Here is an 18,771-nt window from a genome sequence, read left to right as displayed (position 1 = left end):
CCCCATTTATTAGCGTATGAGATATCTGAAGAACTTTTGGATTTTTTTTTTTTCTTTTTTCCTTTTTCTTTTCTTCTTTTTTTTTTTTTTTAGTTTGCAGGGTTATGTGGTGTGTCTCTTGAAAGTACTGTGTCATCAATCGAGTCCTGCTGTATATCCTCAATGGATTTTGAATGACACTACCCTAGGGTGATTAAAAATAAAACAGTTTTTTACCATTTTACAGAAATGGTAAAGTGCCAATTAAAAGCACACATGCGATACAGATATTAATGGGTCCAGACATGCTGGCAGTATCCACTTCCCCCCTTCAGCTGCATTGAAATTGCATTTCATTGGCCACACCAAAATGCCAGATCCCCTGTGCATGTTACTTACTAGTATTTCAGCACTGGAAGTTTAATATTTATATTTTATAATTAGACCTGCTAATGACTAATTAGTGTAACAAGTAATTTGAGTATTTGTACTGAAACTGTGTCCAAAAGCAACACATTAAGCAGCTCAATGCTATTCCATATTTTTTTATTTTTTTAATTATTAGATTTTAGTATTAACTAAGCTGAAGCTGGGCAGTAATTCTACTCTCATCAGTTGTCACCGTGGGGGGTTGGGGAGAGGTGGGGTTATATAGTTTTGGTTTCAAAACCAGAGGCTATTTACTAATGATGATTGGCACTTTAATTTCTTAAACATGTAAGGTAATTTTAATAACAAGTCTGATCATGAAATCTCACATTCTTGGTGGTGGGGAGGATGTATTCCAGTGAAAAGTGCACATGTAGACTGTAACACAAAACTATATTTTTTATACTAGATCTGTCTGGCCTCCAAAACCTGTTTTCTAAGTATTCTTTTGTTATGGTGTGTTTCTGAAACTTTTATCACACGGGTGGTGAACACTGAGGGTAAGTCAAATCCGAATCGGCAGATAGCTCCAGGGTCACCATCTCAAAATGTAATGGCAATCAGTAAACACAGAATAGTCATTTCAGGGTGCAACCCTTCCTCCCACAGGTGTCTAACAGAATAACAGTAATTGTGATTTTAATGCAACCCTTATATAGTACTGTACTATATGTGACCCAGTCCTGAAACATAGGTGGCACAGTTTATAAAAGATATATGGCTCCAGGGGCGTAGCTAGGAGGCAAAAATCTCATTATTGTCTAAAAAAACCCTGCATATCCTGTATATGTTACGAAGGTGAATTATCATCTTATAAAGCCTAGAGACTATTAATGCAAACTGCAAAGCAATATACGTCACTAACTCATTTTACCCAGTGACTCACCTTGGATGACGTCATACTGGTAAGACTGGTGCTTCCAGTGCTGGGACTGTTAAGACTGGTGCTGCTACTGGTAGGACTGGTCAGACTGGTGCTGACACTGCTGAGACTGGTCAGACTGGTGCTGACACTGCTGAGACTGGTCAGACTGGTGCTGACACTGCTGAGACTGGTCAGACTGGTGCTGACACTGCTAAGACTAGTGTTGACACTGCTAGACTGGTAAGACTGGTGCTGACACTGCTAGACCGGTGCTGACACTGCTGGACTGGTCAGACATGCTGACACTGCTAGACTGGTGCTGACACTGCTGAGACTGGTAAGACTCGTGCTGACACTGCTAGAAAGGTCAGACTGGTGCTGACACTGCTGAGACTGGTCAGACTGGTGCTGACACTGCTAGACTGGTCAGACTGGTGCTGACACTGCTGAGACTGGTAAGACTGGTGCTGGCACTGCTGGACTTGTTTTCAGCTCTTAAACAGTTGCATATTTCAAGTTACTTATAAAATGACTGGGAGTTGGGAACCACTGCACTACATTATTAGATACACTGGTTGAAATGTACAGTTTGAATTACTGTTGTAAATATGCATTTATATGGAAAGAAATTAAGGCAATGTTATACTTGAACATCTTTGTATTTCTTTTTCTAACATATTTTTGACATATGCAAATATTGGTATTAGTTAGGCAGATGACAGATTCTTTTCTTGCATGAAAAGGCTCAAAATGTACTGCGTATACGCTACTGGGAATGACAGATTGAGCGATTTTTGGTTATTGCGAGCTAACCTCACAAGCAAAAACATTAGACTTACAAATACAGGCTGGTGTTGACAAATTTGCCAAGATGAAAGCGAGATACCACCCCCTTTTATTTTAGTTAATTCACAATTATCTGTGTACCCACATGGACCTCTCAGAACTGAGATGGATTTACCAGTGAGCAGGAGGATGATGGGAAATGTAGTTCTGAGAGGTCCATGCGGGTATATGGGAAGCCATCTTGAGGCAGGGAATGCAACTTAAAAGTTTAAAAAAGTGGTCAAAATGTAAAAATAAAAAGGTCCTTATGTACCCTTTAAGCCTCTGCTTCAACCTCTTGTTCTATCCGACCGGAGATTAATATCCCAGCTCACTACAGCTGCAATGAACCTGCCAATATAAAGGCTACATTTGTTTAAACCTCAGCACAGCTTAGACTCATCCACTGAATAAAACTGACACTGATGTGTTTAAAGATGTGTAATTACCAATTCAGATTCATATACATTAATTTGATTTGATATCTTGATAATAAAGGAACAAAACCCTTTCTCTTATGTCAAACTATCAAAAATGTTAATGTTGTTTTGAAATAGACATTTTTTATAGTTTAATTTCATTTCCCTTGTCCTTGGTCTGCTTTTTAAACTCAAAACCCAAAGTGTTTACCTGCTCAGTCAGATACAAGGTATGTTGAAAATGCTCGACACAAAATGACGATAACTTTAGTGCTGGTTGTGGGCAACTGGGAAAAAAAGGTCTCCCTCGCTAGTATAAGCAACCTCAATGAGCACTGGGCCATTAATCAACTCAAGAGTCAGTATATTTCCTTGTACACACAACCAGCCCTTGAGTTATTGCTTGAATAACCTTTTTTTTTTTTTTTGTGAAATAACCAATAGAAACAGCACCTCACATTCTTCACATTACCGGTGGTCTTCTTGAACACATGCAGATACTTTGTTGTCTAAAACTGATCTGTTATTTTTCTACAATGGTTATGCTTTGAATATCTAACAGACATGAACATATATAGTTTTGCTTTATTAAACTATTTGTGGTTGGCTTTGTTGTGGTTTTATTTCCTGCAGCAGTACTCTCAGTTTTGTGTTTAATTAGGATAACTATGAGTAGAAAGCTGTGGACTGTAACAATTTACAGAATATCTACAGACTAACTTAATGGGATATGTCAGTTGGACTCTTCCACAAATTAATGAAATATATATATTAGGCATAATTAAATGCTAATGATATAATTTGACAAAGTTAGAACTGGGTTGCACTTCATTCAGGTAATTAATGCTACCTACTGTTTAAGCCCCCGTACAAATAAAGAAACAAAGACACACTGTGAATAATGTACTGCAAACTTAGACAGAGACTGATAGATGAAAACAGATCCAAAGTTTCACAGTGCACCTCAACTGATGTATGTAAATTGTTGAAACCTTAAGAAATAATGATGTTAAGTACTTTTTAAAGTAATTAAGTCTTTTGACACTTTGCGATTGCTGCTATCCAATCAGGCTTTGTAATAGCCGGATGGGTTGCTGTAAATACTGATTTATGTATGTGTTTGTGAAGAACTGTTATTTAATAATTTCATTTTATATAGCCACATTTAAGTCTTCATACAACTGTGAGTAAAGTTGGGGCGTTCTACTATTAGTATTACATCATGGTGTATTATTTATTTTCAAGAAATATTCAAGATATTAACTGAAAACACACAGCGAGAAATGTATTAAATGACCTATTTATATATTTTTTACTTAAAAAAATAAATAAATAAATAAATAACAGATGTGCACTTGCCATGTCAGCTTTTAACTCGAACATCATTTTGTTTTCTACAATATGTTAAACACTCAAAGCCAGTGACAAAAGGAAATCACATTATAATTTTTTTTTTTTTTTTGCATTGTTTAACTTTTCTCAAGCCAATATCCTACAAACATGTACAGCATAATATCCTTTAACCCAGTTTTATGGAGTTTCGTGTAGGACTGAGGTAATGTGGTTGGTTTTGTTTGTTTCTCTGCACCATGGTGGGTTCTTCCACCCCTTCCATTGGGATACTTATTCCACAGTGTGGGCAAATGTGGAAAACATACAACTGGACTCCAGTAACTTCTATATGAAAAACAACATTTTAGACTTGTTACAGAGTATGAATTATAGGTTACGTTACACTTAACTCACATATTTAAAAATGCAAAATTCTGCCAGAGTTGTCATCCTTAAGCCTTATTAGGTCAATTAAAGAAAAAAATAAAGAAATGATAAAGATATTTATAAATTATAGGAAAAAATATTACCCCTGATCTCAGGCAGCGCTAGACAGTATGGCAGCATGCGGGCAAGCAAAACAGTGTTCAAATAATAACAACAGAGTTATAGGGTTATCAAAAAGGTATCCTGTCTAAGTATTGTATTTTTTTTTTTTTTTTTAGATTCTTTTTTGTTCGATTGTTCTTTTTTCTTTTGCTTTTGTTTGGGTGCCCAAAATACGTTTTACTCACACAAGGGTCTATTCATAGAGAGTTAACGCCTGTCGAAATGAGAAAACAGGAGTATGTGATTGCCTATTTAACAGCAGTTTCTATTCATAAGAGATCATTAAGATGCGTTTGTTAAGCCCCAACGATTTTCGTCTATGAAGGCATGTGTGGCGGAGTGTCCCGCCCCTATTTATTATTATTTGTATTTTTGTTTGCGGCACGGATAAAAGCGCAGCGTCTTTTATTATTATATTTAAAAACCCCGTGAGGATGCATGGCTGAGCAGCTGCTGATTATTTAACTAGCTGACAGTCATGCATCCTTACCCAACGCGTGCAGACTCTGGCCGAGGGGTAATAAGATAATTAACAACTAGTTAATCCCTCGGCCAGAGTATATAAACCTGCAGCTCTCTGCACTCGGGGTTGAGTGTAGAGAGGAGATTACGGGAGAGCGGAGAGAGAGAGAGAGCGCGAGAACATATAAGATTAACAATTGCTATATTTAAACAGATATACTTGTTTCTATTTGTTTGGCCATCGCGCCTTTTTGTTTTGTGTTTTGTTCATTGTTTAAATCTTTTGTTTTGTTTATTAAACACGCTGAGTGCCATTGCACTCAGCTTCACCCGCCCATCCACTGTTTGGTTTCAGTTACTTCCTGGTCCGTGACGTCATCAACCTCACCACTGCGAGCCAGACTGTCACAGCATGTTTTAAACAAATTGAGATAAAGCTTAACGATTACCTCAATTAGCATAAAGTTTTCATCGGTCCTGAGCGTCAACCTGCTATTCATAAGAGTGAACGACAGCAAAATGCTGTTGACAACTTGGAGTTATTGAACGCTGGGAGCGGTGGAGTCTAAACTAACGACAGCATCAAAATGACATTGTCAAAAAAGTTATCTGACCATAGTAATGCCGTAATGCTGTATCTGTGTTAAGCTGAAATAATAATTGAAATAATTGATTTCATTTAATTGTGTATGTCCTGCAAAGCAAAGGAACATTAACAATTATTAAGGTAATTTAAATAACCTGAACATGATCGCATCCTACAGTATATCAATAACGTATCATACAGGCACACTGTTAATAACACGATGGGTGCTGCATCCTACAGTATATAAATCACGTATCATACAGGCACACTGTTAATAACACGATGGGTGCTGCATCCTCCAGTATATCAATCACGTATCATACAGGCACACTGTTAATAACATGCTGGGTGCTGCATCCTACAGTATATAAATCACGTATCATACAGGCACACTGTTAATAACATGCTGGGTGCTGCATCCTACAGTATATCAATCACGTATCATACAGGCACGCTGTTAATAACACGATGGGAGCTGCATCCTCCAGTATATAATTTACGTATTATACAGGCACGCTGTCAATAACACGATGGGAGCTGCATCCTCCAGTATATAATTTACGTATCATACAGGCACGCTGTTAATAACACGATGGGAGCTGCATCCTCCAGTATATAATTTACGTATCATACAGGCACGCTGTTAATAACACGATGGGAGCTGCATCCTCCAGTATATAATTTACGTATTATACAGGCACGCTGTTAATAACACGATGGGTGCTGCTGTCGGTAGATTCCATTTGTTTATGTTCCCAACAGCTAACGAAGGAACTGAGCGAATGTTTATAGAGCTGATGATGTCATCAAAAGGAGACAGATTTTGGTCATGAACGAATATATACCCATTCATAAATTGCTGCACAGATAATTTTATGAATATCAATATGGACAACTTTCGTTAGTTTTAAACGGAATTCAATTAGGACAGTCGGCAAGTACTTTTGTGAACTGACCCTATAGTGTCTAAATTAAATAATACATTATATATATAGTACAGTATATATATATATATATATATATATATATATATATATATATATAGAGAGAGAGAGAGAGAGAGAGAGCTATACTTATATTTATATCCTCCTACATTTTTGTGTTTATTTAATCTGGGAGTTTTTGTGGTCTTGTAGGGGTTTTCTTATTTGCTCAACAAAGCTGTATCCAAAATAATGTTGTTATTTTAGACTGCAATCCAAGAACTCTTTCTTATACCCTGTGTGCCAGACTGCACTGTCCGTTGAGAAGCAGATCCTGATAATTTAAATATCACAAATAAAAACAATATCCTATTTTTGGTAACTATATACAGTACAGTACATGCATGACGGCCCAGTTGACCTGTAGCCTTGTGAGAAGTTAGGAAATCCATAAAAATTGCTTACATATGTTGTGGATAAAAGAGCATAGAAAGTTGTCTCTCCTAGATGTAATTTTTATTCATAGCTACACCCATAAGCAGTTTGTTTTATTAGGCTGTATGAAAAGGAAAAATATGTATTCTTGATGCTGTATTGGTAAGCACAGTGGACATTTAAAAATAAAGGATAATTTGGCAAATGCATTCAGCCAATCATGCCCATGTAATTGCATTATTACTCACATGTATAGCACGCTGTTTCCAAATTATCATACAGTGCAAGCCCTGTATAAACAACAAAGCACATATTGTAACACTTGTTCTTACCTCGTCTGATGAGCTCCACACAGAGTGAACTCCTATATATTTGTGTGTGCCCTTCTAGATTTCAGTTAGTTATGTTGCTTTTATGTAGCTGCCCCCTCTCCACTCCGGTGGACAGTGTGGTGTCCTGCTCAGTTGTAGCAGGGATCTGTGTTTAAGTGTGTTAGATATCTGTGTAGAGTACTGTGATTCTTGAAATGTATTTTTGTTTACGACTGTAAGTTGCCCTGGATAAGGATGTCTGCTAAGAAATAAATAATAACATTAATAATAATATCGAGATTGCCAGCACAAAAGACAATGGCTCTGTTGTTCCAGCTACAACCAGACAAAGCTGGTCATTCTCCTTAAACACAAGATGCTGGGATCAGAACTGCACAAGACGAGATGACAAAATCGTTTATTTATTTATTTATTTATTTTTCATTTATAAATGTAGTAGTCGCCAATTAATTTTTATCCCGTTTTTCTCCCAATTTTGAAATGCCCAATTGTGTTTTTAGGCTTAGCCCACCACTACCACCCCTGCGCTGACTCGGGAGTGGCGAAGACGAACACACGCTGTCCTCCGAAGTGTGTGCCGACAGCCGACCACTTCTTTTCACTGCAGGCCCGCCATGCAGCCAGCCCAGAGCTACAACGTCGGAGGACAACACAGCTCTGGGCATCTTACAGGCAAGCCCGCAGACGCCCGGCCAATTTACAGGGGTCGCTGGTGCCCGGTGAGCCAAGGACACCCTGGCCGATCTAAGCCCTCCCCCCCGGGGGTGCTCCGCCAGTTGTGCGCTGCCCCCTGGGAGCTCCCATCCACGTTCGCCAGTGGAATAGCCTGGACTCGAACCTCCAATGTGCGATTGCCACATCGCTTCCTGTCTGGGGCGATGACTTGGTGTACTGTGACTGCCTCCTTTATAGATGGCTGAATTCCACCTTTCCCTGGAATGAATCGCCAAACCATCCAGTCAGGGCACACTGTTTCCTTTACACAGCGCCCTCACAGGTCGGGAGGGAGATTTGTAACTCAGATTCATTCTTTCTCTGTCACAATGACGTGTACTTATTATTTTTTTAAATGTTTCATACCAATCTATATTTTTCACAGCAACAATAATGTTTTCGTACGTCTGATATTATACACATACCATTTCTACACTATACCCAATAGTATAAGCTCCCACGCTGGGATGTTTACTGTAATGGATATAATTAATGTTTATTTTATTATTAACGAAAGATCACAGAAAGCCCATGCGCAGTAAGAAGTATTCCACATTAAAGGGGGAGTCAGTTCCCTTGATTTGTTAACCTTTCTGCCTCCAGCGTTCCATGGATTGGTCAGTGCTAACCAAATTACACCGGCGTCCAGCCTTTTCTCTGTTCAGAATCACAACGTGGTAAACAAGTGTTTTATTATCTCTCTAATAGTGACATCAGCAAACAAATATCTCAATAAGAAGTCCATAAAGCTTTGATAAAGTGTGTTGCTGCTAATTATATTGAACTCAAGTCTTGCTTCCCCATGTGCTGACAGAGGTCTGCAATATGTATCATTCCTGTTTACATTAAGGCATGCAGATGTTCTTAGAAACACAATAAAATAACCAACCCTGTCATTATAACATTTAGACACATTAAGTGTTTTATGTAAAAGCCAATAACAGTTTTTTTTTATTTAATTATCTAATACAAGTTTTTTTTTCTTTCCTTAAAGTTATTATGCTAAACAGGAAGAACATAAAATGTGTTACTTTTTTTCTTTATTTTTTTTCTTAATGTGCAGTTCTTGTTGGGTATTAAAATTTAAAAAGTGGTATGTTTTTTTATTGTTTTAAGGTTTTCTTTTGACCTTAATAAGCTTGCATTTATTTATTTATTAGTGTGAGGTTTCTTTTGTATTTCTTTCACCTTTAACTACAGTCCTGCTAACCACACCTAGTTTAGTTTGTACATTTTTTTTTTTAAAGGCTGTCTCTTTTATATTACTGGCTTTATTTACTCACTGTTATTGTACAACAGCAAAATGTCTCTTTTTAAGGTTACATCTCATATATGAAGTGTTATATATATATATATATATATATATATTTTTTTTTTTTAACTTTTTGTGCTAATTGTTTAAATTGCCGGTACAGAAAGTCACCATGATAAATTGTTATTTCATGGAATTTAAAACATTTTAATATGGTATCTTTTTTTTTAAACTATGTTGTGATTAATTAAATATTTTTCTACATGTGTAAAACTGTTGTTAAAGAAGCCAAGTTTCACAAAAAGTTTCATATCTTTATTTAATTAATTAAAACAGACTTTAAAAACAGTCATACCGAGTCAAAGCTTTGTTTGAATAGGGCCCAGTTTTCCCAGAGTGTCTGTGTACACAACGCTGTTTCTGTTCCCATACTCACAAGGGTTACATTATTTCTGTTAACATTTCTAAATTCTTTGAAACTTTTTTTGCATTCCCCTGTAAATAATAATTATTACTGTAATCGTTACAAAATACATTATTTTAATGCATTACGGCTGTGCATATAAAATTGATATTTGAATATCTTTCTAATAGTACTTTTTCATCTCAACTAGCGTCGACCAGTCTGGGACTCGGATGCAATGTATGCCCGAAGCGGGAGCTCCCTAAGTCAGAAACAATTGAAGGAGTCCTTCTCCACAAAGGAACTGCAACGTATGGAGAAGCATCTTGCTGGTATGCACTGACAAATATTCTTACTAAGTGATAAATATTGGTGCTAAGATGAATCAAAACAGCCTTATGTTATCCATTTGTTATTTTATCAATGCTGACACATCAGAAGGTGGTTTATAATACCCCTTTCAATGCCAAAAATATATTGGAACCAAGAAGCTTGATTGGGTAATTAAAGATTGATCTAACCAAGTATTTGGGAAAGCAATCATCCAGTACATCTTTTATTAATTTATTATTAAACTAAAAAGCAAAAAGTTGCCAAAACTTGTGACTCACACTGTGGGAGCTTTCAGGTTCTTATTAAATAGTAATAAAAAACAAATCAATATGTTCTTTGTTTTATTGTATTTCCAGGCAATTCAGCGAACATAGTTCTAATGAGCAACATGTATGTGCAGCATTACAAAATTATTTATGAACAACATGAAAGCATCTTGTTAGACCAAAGGCAACAGTACCATAAAGCATACATTTTAAGACATCTGCCTTGCAGTTCTTTGTTTACCAATGTCTTGCCTTTTTATTCTGGATCACTGTTGCAAACCACATGTTTTAGAAATACCCATCAATGCAAATCATATTGTGTCCCACTTTTAAAATGTATTATGACTCATCGTTCTTAGTTGTAAGCCGTAGGTTTCTTAGATGTCTCCTTTGTACAGTACAATGAAGATGTCTGTTTACTATTGATTACAAACTGGAAAAATGACATCACCAAAGTAATAAGCCTGCATTTCACAAAATGAAGATATTGTATATTTTGTAATAGTAGCCTGGCATACTGGATCAAAACTCACGTCAATGAGAGTCCATGACTGTTTAAAGACATTAGCTGGTATTGATTTTGGGTAATTTTATACCGAGCTATAATCAAAAGTAGTTCCCCGAAGGCAGTGAACTAATCCATTGAACAACCTAATTTTCCCCATTTGTAACTTTTATTAGCTGCTGATGTTTTCCATGCAGAAAGCCAGGTCTTAGACGTTTTATCTAGTGCTTATTTCTATTTTGTGGTTAACTTCATCTTTTGACTAGTTTAACATAATGACTCGCACAAGCTTTCATTTACAGGTCTTTAATAACTGTGAAAACATAATTAGATTAATGACTTGCTGATTAAGACATTACCGGGCATTCTTCACTTGATACCTTCTATTAGGCAGAATGTCATCAGGTTCATGTGTAACTTAATTGCATTTTTATCCTTTTTCTCTGTACCCTTTTCCGTCTAAAAGCTGTGAAAAAATGTGTCACCCCAGCAAAAATACCAGCTGTTTGATGTTACTTTCTGCAGAAGTCATAATTAAGAGTTGATATTTCAGCTGTTAAATTTTCACTGCAGGCTGCTAATGTGTGATGACAAAAGTAGTCGTTGCTAGTCATATTAAATGTGTGTATTCCTTTTTTTCCAGTCTCTGATGACTAAAATTGTTCTATGTTGGTTGTTTTATATTTCCTCCCTTTGTTTTTGTATGCCTTAATTAAACTTTTTTTTTTTTTTTTTTTTAAAGATTTGTAATTAGAGAATGGTAAGTCTGTTTTAAATTTAATTGGAGACACAGACCTCACTGTCTCTCATTTAAAAAGACAATCCATAACAACTTGGCCTTGTCTTCAAACCCGGGCCGGCATGGTTCCTGTTTTCTTTCTAATCTGGACCTACAGTCATTTGAGTGATATTAACTTGGTATTTAGACACAGAGAAGTGCTGGGGGGGGGACGGGGGGGGGGGGGGGCATGGTACATGTTTTCCAGTCACTGAAGATTTCCTGGTAATCAGCTTGTATCAGAGGAGTATTTATATTTACTTGTCTAGTTCATAATAATCCAGAATGGGTAAAGGGATTCTAATCTTAATCACTGAAAGATGTATTCATCAATGCTCTGTTTTCTCCCCCTCTGCTTCCTCATGAGATAGACATCATTCGTGGACAGTTTTTTGTTTTTTTTTCCAGCCAGTTTCCTTTGACGTGGATTTTTTCCAAAACTAATTGCAAGCTCCTAGTCTTACTCACTTTTCAGATTGATAGGCTGGGCACTGCCACGGTATAAACCAGGCTGATTGTTTTCTTTGTGGCTTTACATAGTATTTCCTTTTTTATTTGTCTTGGCTTTGTATGAATACTAGCCCTGTGAATGTTGTATTTTTTATTTGCAAATTATTATACTAACCCCTTCAGTGTCAGGTTAATACACTTTTGTCAGCATGAAAAGTGCTTCCCCACTACAAAATCCAGACAATGCTCTAGATAACTACTATAGGCATACAGCTTTTGTTTAAAAATAAAAATAAAAAAGGATACCTGGGAATCAACACTAAACACATATTTGGTAGTGTATTCAAATTAATTAAATTATGAATGATATCAATAAATTTGCTAATTTTAATGTGTGTTTTTTTTTTGTTGGTAAACCTCTTAATAGTTTATTTTCAGTGCTTGTTGAATAAAGACATTATTTAGTTATTATTCCCGTACAATCTTCTTAGGCTTGTCTTGGTATTCCTCATATATGAAAAACGTAATATAAAACCTGATATAGTTGTCCAAGCCTGTATAGTTAATTAAATATTCTGCTCATATTATGAAGGAATGATTAAGGGGTTGAAAAGCTCTGCTTATTATGACAGTTCTGATGTTGTATCTAAACTCTAGTCCGAACTTTAAAGTAATTATGTTTTTTGAGCCTAATTGGTTATGCCAACATTCCATGAGAATATGTTGCTGTAAGTCATTGCCCAGAATGTGATTAAAACCATCGAACATCTAGCTTTCAGTTTAAATGCCAAAATATGAATGCATTATTCATCTAAACAAATCCACAGCAGTCGTTAGTGGGTTTTTTTTGTACAACTTAAATATATGTTCCCTTCTCTTTTTCTTGTTTTATATATTCCTTGATATGTAACAAATGATAATCATAAAATGATATTGTTATTAATGATCAATAGGAATAATATGAATAATAGTTAATAGGAATTTCAGATCAAGCAATGCCAAGTTTGTATACTGTACTCTGTCTAACCTGAATCTTCCAAGAGTGTGTTGTAGTTGAAAACAGTTTCACCCAGAAGGTACTCTCCAGACCTAGGTTGTTTCTTAGCATATTAAATTGTTAAAAAAAAAAAAAAAAAAAGTATGTCACTAACATTTATTTCCAATGGATGTAAATACAAAATGTATGATATTAATAACATGAAAAAGTAGTTCACCTTGACCTAGTTTCCCTGTGTAAGAATGACATACGTACAAAAGGACAGATTCCTCCGTATGCCCCTATATTATGATACGGTCAATAGCTAAAGAATGGCCAAACCGTGTTATCAAAATTGAATAAGCATACACAAACGTAAGGTGACATGCAGACAGACCCCCTCCCACCCCACCCCCATTCTGATACTAAATAACCAGTGTTCTAGTTCAAGTTTCATAATAACTGGATAAGCAATTCTCTAGATATGAAAAGGTAAGTGTGACATACAGACAAGCAGTTGGACAGACACAAACAGCTACCCCCAATAACTGAAGAATAGAACAGCCCTAATTTTAATATTTTTTTATTCTGATTTCATTGTTTTCCATCATCTGTTATCGACAATTATATGTATTTTCTTGTTGCAGAAGTTGAAAAAGACCTGGCTAAGATTGTTGAAGCCACACTAGTTCGGAGCCCAAACAGTCCACACAGCAGTCTACTTCTGACACCAACTCGTCAAGGCAACCAGCAGGCATTGCCAGGTCAGAACTCCAGACCTCAAACACCAAGAAGCCTTGCTGGTAAAAGCAGCCAGCTACAATTCCAAGGAAACAAACCAGCCTCCTTAGCAAACAGTAGACCACAGACACCAAACAACCAAAATTGTAGGCCCCAAACTCCGAACACACTCACCAGCAGACCCAGGACACCATCGGCTCAAGGAAGTAGACCCATGACCCCTAACAGTTTAATGCCACAACCCCTCACTCCTAGCAGGCAAGGTGACAATGAGGGAAACTTTGGAAGTGAAAGGAGCAGGCCAGTAACACCTACAAGTCAGGTTGGGAGGCCTTTGCATTCACCAACGGGGCTGGCTATTGGGAAAATAGCTGGAGAAAATGTGGGAAATGCTACTACTCAAAGATACAATCTGTCGGAGGTAAGAAATATTTATGCTGAAGCCGAGCAAGGAGTTGATTTTTCAATTTTTTGTGAATCCTAATGAAATACTATACTTACTGTATAGTGTCACGATTATATTGAAACATCAAGCTAAAACACTTGATCAAAGATAAATTATTCATAGTATGTGGCCATTTCTGCTGTTTCAAAAATTAATTTTGTTACCTCGTATTAGCACAAGTAGCTCTTTCCATGTGATCTCTTAACATCTCTTTACTACATGACATATATATGCATATACTGCATGTTGTGTTATTTGTACAGTTAGTGGAACATTCATTTGTGTGCAAAAGTTAAGAGTTGGCTCGGGTAAAAAGCATCGTTAAATGTACAAGTTTTATTTTCTTAACTCCTGTTCATGGCCCACTCCTGAGAAGCATTGTTAAATTGAAAGCTGTTCTTTGTGAACTCTCTTAATTTCTTACAGGAATTTCATTTTTTTGTCATTTTGGTTGCCTTCATCAGAGGTTATTAAAAATGTATACCCCGCAAATCATATTTTATTAGAGCCACCTGCATTGACTTTTGCACTAATATTCAACAGAATCAGTAATGCAAAAAAAGAAAAAGAAAAAAAGGCATGTGGGAATGATGAAAATATTTTTCAGTTCTGTTTTTTTCTAATGGAGACGAGTCGATCAGTCAACTTTTTTTTGGTCAAAGCATTCATGGAAACATACAGGAAGCATGGCAACTTCCATCACCCGGGATGTTAAAAAGTCTTCCATCACCTTTCATCGCTTTAAAATAAGAGCACATAAAAGTCTTTAGCACAGAACATGGGGGTAATTTATTTATTATAGCTTGGCTCAGAGCCTTATACACTGAGGTGTAGTTCATTTAAGGGAAAATAAAAACAGCTGTTGAAGTAACGTGACTGCATCATTGCAAATGTTATATGGACCTGTAAGTCTCAAGAGCTTGCTGTGGTTTGTCATTGTTGTTCAGTTCATGCTCTGACAGGCTTACTGTATATCATAGTGTTTTTTATTAAAGTACTGTGAGGTTTTGGGCTATGTGTTTTTTTTTTTTTAATGAAAACATTGTAATTCTTTGTGATTATGAAGTTGCTTTTTCATGTGTTTAAGTGAAATACAATATCTGCCATGGGATCCCAAACTCCAGCTACTGATATATCCCCATCATGTTCCATTTATAAATGGCGCAGTGACATCTATCTTTGAAAGATGACTTTTAAACAATAACTTATCGGCAAACCTTAAGACAGTACATTTTGAATAGCATACTGATGGTAGTAAATACTGCACATCGGTGCAAAACTCAGCAACCAATTTATGACGGTTCACAAATATCAGGGATAAAAGGAAATGAAAACTATCAACCCTCACTGGGAATGGCTAATCTGTTTAATAAGGTGTAAACCAGTTGCATAAAGTAACTCAAACTCTATAGATCACTGGTGCACAACTCCCTGCCTTGAGGGCCATTCCACCCTGGTTTTTTTATTGGCTGTGATTAGATAATTAACCACTTTAGGCTGGATAGAGGTTTAATTGGTTAAAGTAAGTAATTTATGGTGTGGTTGGAACAAATACCAGGACTACACCAGTCCGCTTCTGATATCAAATGAAAGCATGGTAAGCCCTGCAGGATTCATTTTTTAAATTCATTTGAAATCTCATGATATCATCTTTGTTTCGAGAATGTACAGCAGGGGTGGGCAATCCTGGTCCTGGAGGGCCGGTGTCCCTCCTGGCTTTTGTTCCAACTGTGCTCTAAATTACTTAATTAGACCAATAATTGGTAATAATCAGTACAATTAAGTAATTTAGAGCACAGTTGGAACAAAAGCCAGGAGGGACACTGGCCCTCCAGGACCAGGATTGCCCACCCCTGATGTACAGTATTAAACTTTAATGGTCACGTGCAGGTAGAGGCAACAAGCTTCCACTAATAAATCTTAGTCATGTGTAATTGCTGAAGGCTTGTAAAGGTAGAATTACTGCTAAAGGTAAAAACCACCCCTATTCAGTGAATCTTTATCGGGTGTTGAGATTCATTAAGTACAAGCTATTTTTTTTCTTTTCAAATGAAGTCATTTTCACTCATTTCTTTTTTAAAATCTTACCTGAAACGTGTTGGCTCTTTTCTTTTCTCTGTTGGTAGGACGAGTTTTATCAGCAGTTGCAGGCTGCCCGTCAGCCACAGCTAATCCCCAGTGACACAGACAGTGATGTGTGGATCAGGCTGATCAAGACAAATGTGAGTTTAGACAATAAAAGTGATTTGGTATAGCGAGTTTACTACAACAGGTTAATAAAAATCCTGTCTGTGAAGGTGTTTAAATAACGTACCTGTAATTTTTCTTTTCATTGTTAACATCCTGACAACTTTTTACACTTAGCACTTTAAACTCTATTTCAAAGCTCTTATCAAAATGGCCGCTCCAGTGCACTGGGGTTTGAGATCTATCTTCTAAATCACTGCAGGAAAAGCGATTTAAAAAAAAAAAAAAAAAAAAAAAGTGCTCTGGCTTTTCTGTTCCGTACCACACACATCATGGATCGTTATTGTTGTGTTACCTTTTTGACAACGTGGGCAATAATTCTTACACTAGCAGTGCCCTAGAGCGACCATTTTGAAAAGAGCTTTGAAACAGTTTAGTTATAAGTGTAACAAGTTGTCAGGATGTTAATAATGAAAAGGAAAATTACAGGTACGTTATTTAAACAGTTGTAGAAACACGTGGGGAAGTAGGTAAAGCTATATTTTTTGGAACCCTGCTACTTACTTTTTAAATCAGGACATAACAAGGACAGAGAATTGTGAGGGTCTGGAACCAACTCCCCAGTAATGTTATTGAAGCTGACACCCTGGAATCCTTCAAGAAGCTGCTTGATGAGATTTTGGGATCAATAAGCAACTAACAACCAAACAAGCAAGATGGGCCGAATGTCCTTCTCTCGTTTGTAAACTTTCTTATGTTCTTAAAATGAATTACTATTTTATTTGCAATGCAATGGGCTATACATCATTGACATACAATGTATACATTGTGCACATTTAAATTTATAAGAGGGCAATTTTTGCTAAACATAATTTACCCCCTATAAATGTAAGTTGACATTTTGTTGTTTTTTAAAGCCCGAAAAGACTACCCTGGTGGTAATCTATCCTGGTGAATTGTGACGTATCTGGAACAGTGTATCACCTTGCAGACTTGTTCTGAATATGAAAGCAGTTCATATATTGACATCAACTGCAAAGTAGGACCTAGGCATTTTGACTCTATCTGTCTTGCAAACTACTTTGTCTTTGTTCACACCCAGTGCCCAGCATATGTAAGTAAATTTGGTGGGATCTGATCCAGATACCCAAGATCTTTTATATTTTTTTTTCCACCAGCAGAAACTAGTATGCTACACAGGAGGTCTAACACATACTGCCAAAAATATAATGAAAGAGGTACAAGTGATGTGTGCTGCTGTGCAGCGGTGGGGGTTGTGGATGATGTTCGTGTACATCAGTACCAGCCTGACGTTTCTTCACTAACTTTAGACCAGTCAAGCCCAAGAATAACATCATTTTCAATATTTTCCCCTGCTTTCATTTCCGGTGTTGATTCCTCTGAGACCAATATATAGCCACCAGCCAGTACAGTTCTAACTTGCATCTTGAGGAAAAATGACAGTGGTAGTTATATATACCTTCAGTCCCTATGTCTTTGAGACAGCCTCGAATTCCCACTAAATATTCTGCCTCCCAGCACATGAATACATTTAAATTGATTTAACGTGCTTTTTTGTTTTATAATTTACTTGTGATGGCAGGCATTGTTATATTAGTTACACACCTTATTGAAACACAAATAAAATAAATATTTAAACACAAACAACGCTCACAGAGCAAAATAAAAGTTTAAACAAAAACAAATCACGAACACATAACACCAGCACAAAATCTTGGTCAGGCTGGGCAGTCGCCATCACTGATCCTATTATCACGTTTTACTTTCGTTTTGGCTTCTTTCCCCCATCTCTCTCTCCCACACACGCTCCTCCATTGAACACAGAAGCGGCAGGGTTTTTATACATATGACCATCTCTGAATTAATAATAAATTAATCAGTCCGGAGAAGGTCACATTCTGCATGAGTTTAGTGGATAGGGCTTTTAACCCCATCCACGCTGCCACACAATAACAAACAAATAACACAACATGCATTCAAATCATACAAAACAATACATTAAATCACCCATTCTTAACCCCAAAACAATACAGTATTTACAATACATTCACCCATGCTTAATAAACAAACAATACATTTATTTTAACAGCAGGGCCTCTTCTATGTGCTCTCTCCTGCCCTGCTACAGCACTCTTACATTAGTATTTTGTGTTCCCACCCTTTGCTTCCTTTACAGCTTGCAGTCTTTTTTTGTATTTTGAAACCAGTTCCTGACATCTTTCCGCAGATATTTTTGCCCATTCTTCAACACGTACAACTTTGAGTTCTGCAATCGACTTTGATTTTCTTTTTGCAACAGCAGCCTGGGAGCTCCCGTCCTCCCCCTCCCCCTGGGAGCTCCCGTCCTCCCCCTCCCCCTGGGAGCTCCCGTCCTCCCCCTCCCCCTGGGAGCTCTCGTCCTCCCCCTCCCCCTGGGAGCTCCCGTCCATGGTCGGCAGTGTAATCTGTAAGTTTATTGTAAATCCAAAGGGTTAAACATACCTCCCAGTACTGTCGCTTCCTGGTCTGACGTCACTGCAAAGCCTATCCATGACACAGTAATTTGAGGATTTTGTGGGGCTGCT

At 37.0% G+C, this 18,771-nt stretch overlaps 1 protein-coding gene across 6 annotated transcripts in view; it reads left to right on the top strand.

The window, feature by feature from the left end:
- The window catches only part of LOC117435599 (uncharacterized protein C8orf34 homolog), a 145,026-nt gene that overhangs the window by 105,159 nt on the left and 21,096 nt on the right, over window positions 1-18,771 (top strand). For 5 of the 6 annotated variants that reach the window (XM_059017290.1, XM_034058916.3, XM_059017291.1 and 2 more), the window contains 3 exons: window positions 9,717-9,837; window positions 13,461-13,975; window positions 16,126-16,221. In XM_059017290.1, coding sequence (XP_058873273.1) covers window positions 9,717-9,837; window positions 13,461-13,975; window positions 16,126-16,221 — 732 coding nt within the window. The remainder of the gene's footprint in view (window positions 1-9,716; window positions 9,838-13,460; window positions 13,976-16,125; window positions 16,222-18,771) is intronic. The other variant, XM_034058917.2, reaches the window with a different exon arrangement.

Source organism: Acipenser ruthenus, chromosome 3 (assembly GCF_902713425.1).
Source record: "Acipenser ruthenus chromosome 3, fAciRut3.2 maternal haplotype, whole genome shotgun sequence".
In the NCBI taxonomy this organism is placed as follows: Eukaryota; Metazoa; Chordata; class Actinopteri; order Acipenseriformes; family Acipenseridae; genus Acipenser; species Acipenser ruthenus.
Note: the sequence above shows the minus strand (reverse complement) of the source record. Positions and strands in the feature narration are given on the sequence as shown.